Source organism: Bufo bufo, chromosome 7 (genome assembly GCF_905171765.1).
Source record: "Bufo bufo chromosome 7, aBufBuf1.1, whole genome shotgun sequence".
Classification (NCBI taxonomy): domain Eukaryota; kingdom Metazoa; phylum Chordata; class Amphibia; order Anura; family Bufonidae; genus Bufo; species Bufo bufo.
The window spans coordinates 28,446,220-28,458,270 of NC_053395.1; the positions used below are offsets into that span (position 1 = coordinate 28,446,220).

The window sequence follows — 12,051 nt, forward strand, 5'->3', positions numbered from 1 at the left end:
CTATCTTTGCCCGTATGTTGCGGATCACAGACCCATTCAAGTCAACCGATCCGCATCATGGAGTGCATACAGCCAGTGCCCGTGCGCCATTAAGCTGGTGTACATGAGCCCTTAGTCCATGATTACGGATCCCTCAGGCCCATTATAGACTGCGTCCCTGAAAACCACGGATCCTTCTCAGATATCTTGTCACGGATGTATTCATGGACAGGGACCTATGAACAAAGCCTTATGGAAGCATACAGCATGGCATTTCTAACCAAATTGCTAAATATATGAGAAATATGAGAAACCAAATATAAGAGACCTGTCCTGGGGGAGCAAGGTGTTCATACTGCACAACCACCCAGCTTTCCCAGAAACACATACAATAATGGATAAAGGATGGCACAGCTTGGACTATATTTATTTTATTGGTGAATTCTCTGAAATCCGCTGTAAAATGTGTCATTTGAATTTAATTCAGATGAAAACCGTATCTAAATATTCACTCGACGACACACTGCTTAGCAAAGTGTACGTTTCAATAAAGTTATCGTTGTATTGAATCAGGAAAAAAAACACGCTGTTCGGTGGCTCTGCTGAATCGAGGCTTGGTTCTAGCCACGCCCAGCTCAGCTACGGTAGCCGAGAAGGCTATGGTTTGGGCCTTTGCGGCCCCCGTTGCAATCCGCGTTTGGTTCCTGTAAGGGAAACGGTAAAAAGCAGAGCGTGGTGAGCGGCGGGAGGTTAGCAAAGGCTTCAGGGCGGGTCACTGAAGAGACGTATATAAAGATATACCGGAGTGCAGAGGGTGGGTAACCTAACTCCAAGGTGGTTGCCATGTCAGGACCAGGAGCAAGCCTGTAGTAATAATATGTCTGCACTGATAAATAGTGTCATATGTTTCATATTATATGGGAGGGAGCAGCCTGGGACACATTAGCAGCTGTGGACTACAAGGCCTATCAGGCTGCCTGGCAGTGTATGTTGAGACTTGTAGTACAATAGCTCATGGCTTGTTGCTAAGCAGTTATTAAAGGGAAAGTCTATTTTTTTTCCTCCGCAGGGCGCGATGAGTGACATACGCCATTCTCTCCTGCGGCGCGATGCCCTGAGTGCAGCCAAGGAGGTGCTCTACCACCTAGATATCTATTTTAGCAGCCAGCTGCAGAGTGCCCCCGTGCCAATGGTGGAGAAGGGGCCCATCGAGTTACTCGAAGAGTTTATCTTCCAAGTTCCCAAGGATCGAGGATCCCACAACAAGGTGACTGCAACTTTGTTTCTGTTAGTTCTGTTGGTCACAATCTATCAACAACATACCCCCCAATTTGTGAAAGGCTCAAGGAGAGACAATAGCAGCAGCAGCATAGTTATGTCCTTGTAGTGCTGCCCCCTTAGTGTCACGATACCAAAATTTAGATTCAATTTCTATACCATAAAAAAGTATTGCAATATTCGATACTACGTGAAAAAAATAAAGCACCGAAAAAGACGTGTGTTCCATATTTTATGTAACATCCGGCCCATAATAGAACAGTCCTATCCTGTTTTGGCGGGACAAGGTGACAAAAAATGGCAAATCGCGTGTTTTTTTTGTTTTTTCTGTTACGGCGTTCACCGCATAGGAAATATTTTAATAGTTCACACTTTCTGGTGTGGTAATATGTTTATTTTTTATTGTTTGTAAATTTTATATGTAAAATTGGGAAAGGGGACGATTTAAACTTTTAGTATTTTGGTGTTTTTTTTATTTTTTAATTTGTTTATTATTATTTTGTATTTCTTTTATTATTTTATTATGTCCTAGTCACCCGAAGGCCTCTTGCACACGACCGTACGACGGATCCGCAATACACGGGACACCGGCCGTGTGCATTCCGCATCACGGTTGCGGACCTGTTCACTTCAATGGTTCTGCAAATCCGGGGATGTGGTATGGAACGGAAGCACTACGGAGTGCTTCTGTGGTGTTCCATGAACTTGTCCTATCTTTTTGCAGAACGGACAGATCGCGGACCCCATTCAAGTAAATGGGGTTGCGATCTGCATGTGGCTGGCCCACAGGCAGCACACGGCCTAATAAAGATCTATTAGAGTGAGTAGGACTTCACACACTCCCTGCTGCCCTGTGCATAGTACACACAGCAGCAAGGAGCTTACAATGGCAGCCAAGGCTTCAGTAGCGTCCTGGCTGCCATGGTAACCGATTGGAGGCCCGCTATTACACTGCTGCTGCTCTGATCGGAACTGCCCCCAATGAAGAGGAGGGGAGAGGACCCACCAATAAATATAAAAATTATGGGGTGTGCGCGCCTGTGCCACTGCGCCACCATCGATACTAATACTGGGGGGTGGGGGGCGCACTGCACCACCAATGAATGTAATTAATTTAAGTATAGGCAGTGGGTGCCGGCGGCGGTATCACAGACCACGGGATCGATGTGCCCGGTTATTGAGGCCGGGTCTGTGATACCGCCTCCGGCACCCACTGCCTGTACTTAAATTAATGTGTTAATTACATTCATTGGTTGCGCAGTGCGCCCCCCACCCCCCAGTATTAGTATCGCTGGTGGCGCAGTGGCCACAGTCCCTCCCATCCTCCTCCCTGCTATCTCCTTTTAGGGAATATCGGCACAGAGCTGCCCAATGCTGGCAGATTTTGTGCCAACCATCAGCCATAAATGAATAGAATGGCTGCTTTATTAATTTTTATTTTTTTGGCAGATGAAGAGCAGTCTTACCTCTTTAATTAAAAACTGACCCAATCAGTGTGTGGCACAGTCTTTGGCCCCATATTAGACGCTAGTAAGGCTTTACCCTTAGTGGACAGGTAATAAGAAGCTTCTGTAGAAAACAATTCAAATGGGATTTTAAGAGTTTGTTCGTTCCCTCACAAGTGATGGCTTGCGTACCTGTGGCACGCATGCCGGAGGGGGCACACAGCTCTGTGTGGGCCGTGCATAGGGTTGCCACCTGTGCACTATTACTAATTACCATTCTGAAGCTCTTTGCCCCTTCTTTCTTCTGCTTGTGTAAGGCTACCTTCACACTAGTGTTTCTATTTTCCGCTATTGAGATCCGTCATACGGTAGGATCTCAATACTGGAGAAAAACGCTTCCGTTTTGTCCCCATTCATTGTCAATGGGGACAAAAAGTAACTGAACAGAATGGAGTGCTCCAAAAAGCATTATGTTCCGTTTGGTTGTGTTCTCATACCAGAGAGCAAACCTCAGCAAGCTGTGGTTTTCTTTCAGTCCTGGGATGTGGAGCAAGACTGATGCGCAGATGGTTGTATTATCAGTAACGGAAGCGTTTTTGCTAAACCCTGCCGGATCCAGTAATAACGCTAGTGTGAAAGTAGCCTTAAAAAAACCTTATTCATTTGATCGCACCGTGGGGAACACTCGCTGCTCACTGGATGCATAGGACAGGACCTGCGCTCCAGAGTGATAACGTTTTGCAGCTTGACTGGAAGCAGCAGGACCTGCGAAACGTCATCACGCTGGGGCGCAGGTGCTGTCCTGCGCATCCAGTGAGCAGCGAGTGTTCCCCCACAGCGCAATCCAATGGATATTGCATTATTAATACCGAGAGCCACTAATGGAGGAAAAATACTACTAGGGGGGCACTAATGGGGGGCATTAATTTTACTGGGGGCCACTAATGGGACATTATTAATACTGGGGGACATTAATGTTGCATCATTAATAATGGGGGCCTTGCAAATACTGGGGGCCACTAATGGGGGGCCTTGCAAATACTGGGGGCCACTAATGGGGGGCCTTGCAAATACTGGGGGCCACTAATGGGGGGCCTTGCAAATACTGGGGGCCACTAATGGGGGGCCTTGCAAATACTGGGGGCCACTAATGGGGGGGCCTTGCAAATACTGGGGGCCACTAATGGGGGGCCTTGCAAATACTGGGGGCCACTAATGGGGGAGCCTTGCAAATACTGGGGGCCACTAATGGGGGAGCCTTGCAAATACTGGGGGCCACTAATGGGGGGGCCTTGCAAATACTAGGGGGCGCCAAAGGCAGCATTGATTTTACTGGGGCCTCTGTTAAGCCACACCCCCTCAGTATTCAGGTTAAATTGCTGGCACCTCCACCAATCAGCTGTTCGGAAACTCCTTTAAAAAGCTAGATGTCAGAAACAAAATTTTCCAGCCCTGGGGTAATCTGTGTATAAATAGGGGGCCTCTCCTGTGTCCCCCCTAGATCACATGTTACAATTCTGCATACATATGACCTACCTATTAAAAAAAACAAAAACGTATAGGATGAATGACTTTGACCCCCTGCTTTTCCTCTCCTCAGCGTCTCACTGCCATGCAAGAATTGCAGCTGCTGGAGATTCTTTGCAACTACTTCCAAGACCAAACCAAGGAGGCGGTACGCCAGGTCATCTTCTCCTCGCTGTTCAGCCCGCAGGGTAACAAAGCGGACGAGCAGCGTATGGCTCTCCTGGGGAAGCTGACTTCCATGGCCGTGGCAGTATGCAGGGTGCCAGTGCTGGAATGTGCTGCCTCGTGGCTCCAGGTACAAATCAGCTACTTGCTTTATTTGTGAAAAATAAATGAAAAGCTTATTAGCCTAGAGTTCCCCTTTAACATATAGTCTTTGTAGAGAGGCAGTATATTCTCTCCGGTGACAATGGGTATAATAAGTTACACGCCTTTAAAACTATTGCAGAAACTTGCGGTCATCCAGGTCTTAGGCCCCTTTCACACGAGCGAGTTTTCCGCGCGGATGTGATGCGGGAGGTGAACGCATTGCACCCGCACTGAATACCGACCCATTCATTTCTATGGGGCTGTTCACTTGAGCGGTGATTTTCACGCATCACTTGTGCGTTGCGTGAAAATCGCAGCATGCTCCTCTTTGTGCGTTTTTCACGTAACGCAGGCCCCATAGAAATGAATGGGGTTGCGTGAAAATCGCAAGCATCCGCAAGCAAGTGCGGATGCGGTGCGATTTTCACGCACGGTTGCTAGGAGACGATCGGGATGGAGACCCGATCATTATTATTTTCCCTTATAACATGGTTATAAAGGGAAAATAATAGCATTCTGAATACAGAATGCATAGTAAAACATCGCTGGAGGGGTTAAAAATAAATAAAAAAATGTTTTAACTCCCCTTAGTCCACTTGATCGCGGCTCGGCATCTCCTTCTGTCTCCTTTGCTGAACAGGACCTGTGGTGAGCATTCATTACAGGAACAGGACCTTTGGTGACGTCACTCCGATCATCACATGATCTTTTACCATGGTGATGGATCATGTGATGACCGGAATGACGTCACCAAAGGTCCTGTTGCTGCACAGAGATCAGATGAAGCCAGAAGGAGATGCCGGCATCGCGATCAAGTGGACTAAGGGGAGTTAAATTATTTTTAATTTTTTTTTAACCCCTCCAGCGATGTTTTACTATGCATCCTGTATTCTGTATTCAGAATGCTATTATTTTCCCTTATAACCATGTTATAAGTGAAAATAATACAATCTACAGAACACCGATCCAAAGCCCGAACTTCTGTGAAGAAGTTCGGGTTTGGGTACCAAACACGCGCGATTTTTCTCATGCGAGTGCAAAACGCATTACAATGTTTTGCACTCGTGCGGAAAAATCGCGGGTGTTCCCGCAACGCACCCGCATATTTTCCCGCAACGCCCGTGTGAAAGAGGCCTAAAGCTCCTAGTTTTCCATATCTCTGCTTGCTGGCAGTGAATGGGAACAGCGAGAAGAGAAAGTTGCCTTAGCTTACAATTCTGTTCTGTTTTTTCTTTCCAACGCAGCGCACCCCTGCCGTGTATTGCGTACGCCTGGCCAAGGCTCTGGTGGGCGACTACTGTGGTCTAGTTCCAGGCTCCATCCAGACCCTTAAGCAGATCTTTAACGTCAGCCCGCGCTTCTGTTGCCAGTTCATCACGGCAGTTGCCGCCCTGTATGATATGTCCACAGGTAAGAGGACGCATCCCACGCGGGCGAGTGTACAGTTCACCCAAAACGATGACTAAGACCTTGCTCCCCCCATTGTCTTTGCAGAGGAGCTCATCCCCCCTCACGACCTCCTGGAAATGATTGTATCTTGGATTTTCGAGGACCCTCGTCTCATTCTGATCACTTTCCTCAACACCCCTATTTCGGCCAACCTGCCTATCGGATTCTTGGAATTCTCCCCCTTGATGGGTTTGGTGCGGTGGTGTGTGATAGCCCCTCTGGCCTACAGACGCAAAAAAAAAGGCGGCGGGTGGTGGGCCTATTGTGGAAGACCAGAACCTTTACTCCAAGTTACATTTGAGTGTGCTGCAAGGCCTCATGGTCCTTCAGACGCACCTGACGGAGAAGAGTCTGTATGGGCGCTTAGCGCTTATCCTGTTTGAGCAGCTTGTGCCTCTGGTGGAGGAGCTGGGGCAACTCTGCGAGGAGCTTAACCCACTGAACGCGGAGCAAGAGATGGAACTGGCGTTGGATCGGCTGGCACAAGCGTTACAAGTCTCCGTGGCGACAGGAGCGCTACTTTGCACCCGGGGTACGTTCTGGAACAGCTATATCTGAGCCCAATGAGACATGAACTGCATGGTAGGGAATGTTGGAACTGACCCTGCAGTGGTGGCACCATGTAGCTGCCCAGGTGGCATTCACATCCAAAACGATAGAATCTTGTGCTAAGCTGCAGCGGTCTGCCGGATAGTAATGCCGAGCCACGCGGTCTCTGGTTCTGTAAAGGAAATCTTAGCTCAGTACCAGTTTGTAGCTGCCCTTGTTCTAAGGGGTGACCAGGGCCGGCGCTACCATAGAGGCAAGGGGGGCAATTGCCCCCGGGCCCCCGACTCCTTAGGGGCCCCCAGCGCCGGCCCGGCCGCAACTACTAATTGAATAATTCTATAGTGAATTTGTGTGCCTGTGTCTGGAGAGACACCGCGCCGCCGCAGTAATGTAATTAATAAATTAAAACTAACTGGGCTGGTCCGGAGTCTGGACTGGAGTCAAATGGAGGGGCCCCTCCGCCGGGCGCCGGCGGCCGCTGACTCACCTGACTGTGCCTGCGCTGCGCTGCCGCTGCTTGTCTCTTTAAGAGATTCGAGACTGGAGCAGCGGCATGCACGACACAGGCAGGCACGTCTAGCGTCTGGCTGACGTACGTTGTCACAGGCTCCGCCCCCCCCCCCCCCGCCCTGGATTGAACTTAAGGAGGCAAATTTGAGGCAAGGAGCAAGCAGCAATTAAGCAAGCAAGCGCCATTGGCATTTGGCACATCCAGACAGCCACAGCCCAGAGCCCAGTCTGACTCTGCCAGCAGCGCCAGGGAAGGCCCGCCGCCCACAGACAGAAGGCAGCCAGCCCACAGCCAAGTTCCAAACTTCCACTGACTGTCTGGTAGGGTCATAATTCATTGGTTATATTGTATTGTTGTTAATTAAACTGGATCGGATCCATGATCCATCCATACCATTCCCAGTGTTTCCCACTCAATGACTTACTTAGTCCGGCACCATCTCACCCGTCCGGGCCGTCCCAGTGTACTACTAGCCCGCCCTGCGGGCTGCGGCCCTGGTTCTGTTTGTGTTTGGAGTCAGTTGGACTGGAGAAATGTGCATTTGGGGGGCGGGGGGGGGGGGGGGGGGGGGCAGTTACTGGTACTAACAGTAACTGCCCCCCCCAATGCACATTTCTCCAGTCCAACTGTCCAAACAGAACCAGGGCGGGCTAGTATACTGGCACTGGGACGGGTGAGATGGTGCCTGGGATGGATCCGACCCAGTTTAATCAACCAACCTACCAGTAACTGGTTGGTTGATTAAACTGGATCGGGGTCCATCCCAGGCACCATCTCACCCTTGCCAGTGTACTAGCCCGCCCTGGTTCTGTTTGGACAGTTGGACTGGAGAAATGTACATTTGGGGGGGAAGAGGGGGCCAGTTACTGGTAGGTTGGTTGATTAAACTGAATCGGATCCATCCAAGGCACCATCTCACCCGTCCCAGTGCCAGTGTACTAGCCCGCATTTGTTTACAATACGGGACGTTAAAGTCAGCAAGTGTCCTGTGGGGGGGGGGGGCCTTATTGTTTTCCGCCCCAGGGCCCCATTTCACCTAGAACCGGCCCTGGGGGTGACTTGTCTCACTGCCAGGCCGTGCAGAGACATCTCCCAGCTGGTAACATCCAAATGGACCTTTATTGCAGACTGCTGGTAATTCATACATAAACTTCTAGTAGGAATAATAGAGGAAAGGCACAAGGTAGTCATAAGCATAGATGCTTCAGAATTGTTATTACACAGAGAATGCAATTGGTTACTAAACCAGACATGTCAGGAGAGGGGACAGCTCCTCTTTTACCAAACTCCGCCATCGGGGCAAGCAGCCAAATTCTATTAGGTGTATGAGCTTAACATGACCTTCCTGCTCACTGGAAGTTATAAGACACTTGAAATATATGATGTGACCCAGTGTATGCACAGGGGACTACAGGATTATACATACGACCTTGGTTCTTAACTTTACTTTTTCCTTGCAGATGACCTGAGAACCCTCTGCGCAAGACTTCCCCATAACAAGTGAGTACTTCAGGGCGTCCTTTGTTGACTAGCAATCCCAACCTGTGGCTCTCCAAACTACAACGTCCAGCATGCCATCTCAGGCTGCTGCCAGCAGGGCACATTGGGGGTTGTAGTTTTGCAACAGCTGGAGAGCCACAGGTTGGGTTGTTTTAGACTAAAATGGACAGTTTCCTGTAGGGTGACTAATGAAAGTGTCAGGTTGGCTATTGAATATGGTATTAACATATTTTTCGCTCTATAAGACACACCTTGGAAAATTAATTAAAAAAAAAAAAATATTTTTTTCATCACACCTTAGATCAGACTCTCAGACGTGAATATAAGAGTGACAATCTGTCCCTGGGAAAGGTGGGGGACCACCAATAATGGCCTGTCACCCGACTTTCCCAGACTTTCATCAGCCCCCAGATCGGACAACAAAGTAAATAAAAAAAACAACAACTTACCTCTCCTGCCGCAGATTCAGCGCTGCACAGTGACCTGACTTAGCACAGCGTCAGGTCATAGCACGTGTCTATTTGCACTACGTCCTGATGCTGTATCCAGTCAGAAAACTGTGCGGCGCCCGGAGGAAGACCAGGGAGCGGCGAGTACAGCCAGCACTACACTAGCAGCTGCTCGCGCTTCCAAAATGGAAGTGCTCATTAGTATTTGCTTTATAAAATGCACTGACATCCCCCCCCCCCCCCCACACACACACATTTTGCGTCTTATGTAGCGAAAAATACGGTGTATCATTAGGCCCATTTCTGATACAGATCTGTTCCATTCTGCCTGTCAGAATGGACCCATAACCCTTGTACTGCAGGGAGGGAGCTGGCTCACACTCGTATTTGTATATGTTCCTACTAATTATATATATATATATTCATATTCATTCTGTATTTTAAGGGAACGGTATAACGGTAATCTAACCTTTTTAATTTTTTTCTTTCCTTTCCAGCTTAATGCAGTTGGTGGTGTCCGGTCCAGTGCAGCCGCAGCCTGCTCATCCGACTCGGACTCCTACCTACTACCCTCACATTCATACACCACCTCTGGGTTACCCCACGCTCCCCGCCCATGCAGCATTACCAGCACACACCGCATTGCCCGCTCATGCTGCTCTCCCCGCACACACGGCCCTTCCTGCTCATACTACTCTACCCGCTCATGCAGCGTTGCCCGCTCACACAGCACTCCCTGCGCTCCCCACCCACGCAGCCCTGCCAGCACACCCCGCACTACCAGGGCATCCTGTGCAGACATTCATGCCCGGCATGACCTTTCCTTTTCGACCAATGCGTTGATTACCTCTGCACTATTCCGGAGACGGACTCACAGAGCACAGGCCCGCGTGGCGATGCTTCAGGGATGAGGCAACCTTTTAGATGTTCCAGGACGATAGCATCACACACAGAGGACCTCCCGGCTGCCTGGTGACATCAGGCCGGGGACAGACGTGATACCGCTGCATAGCTCACATCCTCACTGTATGGACTGTAATGGCAGGGCCAATATTCTTATTTTTGTATACAAGGGGAAAAGGAGGAGAGTAGTGGTAGCTCTCCTTCCAGGGCATGCTGAGAGTTGTAGTTTTACAACTGCTGTGGAGCCACAGGTTGCTAATCAGTTTCTCAAAGAAGCATTTGTTCCATCAGCTATTTCATCAGCCACGTCTTTACACAGACACCGCCAGAATATAACGTTAGTCTGCTTTCACACACAGGCTTTTGCTGGTGTTTTTCTGGCTTTTTTTTGTTTTGTTTTTTGCTGTAAAAACACAAGTTCCAGATAGTGGCTGAAGGCCTATGGCAGGGATGGCCAACCTGCGGCTCTCCACATGTTGCAAAACTACAACTCCCATCATGCCCGGACAGTCTACAGCTATCAGCCTACAGCAGGGCATTGTGGGAATTGTAGTTTTACAACAGCTGGAGAGCCGCAGGTTGGCCAGTCCTGGCCTATGTCAAGGCTGGCCAACCTGCGGCTCTGCAGCTGTTGTAAAACTACAATTCCCACCATGCTCTGCTGTAGGGTGTCTGGGCATGCTGGGAGTTGTAGTTTTGCAACAGCTGGAGAGCCACAGGTTGACCCTCCCTGGCCTATGGGAATTAGGAAGTGCTGGACTGTTTTTTTTTTTTTTGTTTTGTTTTTGGCTAGTGGTTATTCTGGCGTTTTTTCTACACAGTGTGACTTACCACTAGCTTTATCTTCACGCTTTTTTCCTGTGGACGCACAAGCTTTTTAATTTTAAAAGTGGTCTTTTTTTTTTCTCGTCTTTTTTACTTCTTTTCATTAACGCAGTTTGTTTTCAAGTCACCTTCTCTATAGGGGAAAAAAATGCCATGAGGAAAAAGTAGCGGTAAGGCCTCATGCACACGACTGCTTTTTGGGTCCGCATCCGAGCCGCAATTTTTGCGGCTCGGTGGCGGAGCCATTCACTTCAATGGGGCTGCAAGGACAGTACTCCGTGTGCTGTCCGCATCCTTTGCTCCGTTCCATGGCCCCGACAAAAAATATAGCATGTCCTATTCTTGTCTGTTTTGCGGACAAGAATAGGCATTTCTACAATGGGCCGCCCGTTCCGCAAATTGCGGAAGGCACACGGGCGGCTTCAGTTTTTTGCGGACTGCAAAAAATGGCACGGTCGTGTGCATGAGGCCTAAGACATACTGGTGTTCCCATACGCCAGTGTTGAACCCCCCCCCCCCCCCCCCCTCCTCCCTGCACTGGAGTAAGATGCGCCTAATTTACTGGTAGGCTGGAGGTGGGAAGCCGTGCCCCCTCTTTCTAGGCCCTAACCCTTTCTCGGCTGTGCAGAAAAGTCGCAGGAAGCTGAAAAAGTCGCAAATATTGGCAAAAGTGTGACAACGCCACAGTAGTGGTGTAAAAGCTTTAATAAATGTCTCCCCGCTGTGTGCAAAAAATGCCAGAAAAGCCGCCAGCCCAAAAAATTACTTGCACGTCTTGCATTTCCTAATTCCCATAGACCAGGGATGCCCAACCTGCGGCCCTCCAGCTGTTGCAAAACTAAACTCCCAGCATGCCCTAATGCAGGCATCCTCAAACTGCGGCCCTCCAGCTGTTGCAAAACTACAACTCCCAGCATGCCCGAACAGCCTACAGGTATCAGCCTACAGCAGGGCATTGTGGGAGTTGTAGTTTTACAACACCTGGAGAGCCGCAGTTTGAGGATGCCTTCCCTAATAGCTGTAGGTTTTCCAGGCATGCTGGGAGTTGTAGTTTTACAACAGCTGGAGGGCTGCCGGTTGATCTTCCGTGACATAGACTTCCAGCTAATATCTGGAGCTGTTTTGTTTTTTTGGGCAAAAACGACCACAAAAAAAATGCCACTAAAAATGCAAAAGAGCTTAAAAAAGCCATGAAATCCTATGTTTGAATCCAGCCTTAGGACTCATGCACATGAACGTATGCATTTTGCGATCTGCAAAACACGGATCCGCCCCAAAAAATACGAATGACGTACGCATGCATTTGTTTTTGGTTTTTTTGTGGATC

At 49.1% G+C, this 12,051-nt stretch overlaps 1 protein-coding gene across 1 annotated transcript; it reads left to right on the forward strand.

The window, feature by feature from the left end:
- Window positions 1-654: 654 nt before the first annotated feature.
- Window positions 655-10,342, forward strand: C7H7orf26 (chromosome 7 C7orf26 homolog). Its single transcript, XM_040440012.1, is given in 8 exon segments — window positions 655-714; window positions 1,049-1,246; window positions 4,303-4,524; window positions 5,783-5,948; window positions 6,033-6,225; window positions 6,227-6,519; window positions 8,508-8,547; window positions 9,494-10,342. Coding segments are annotated over 7 exon segments (1,452 nt in total). The 5' UTR covers window positions 655-714; window positions 1,049-1,054; the 3' UTR covers window positions 9,840-10,342.
- Window positions 10,343-12,051: the final 1,709 nt, after the last annotated feature.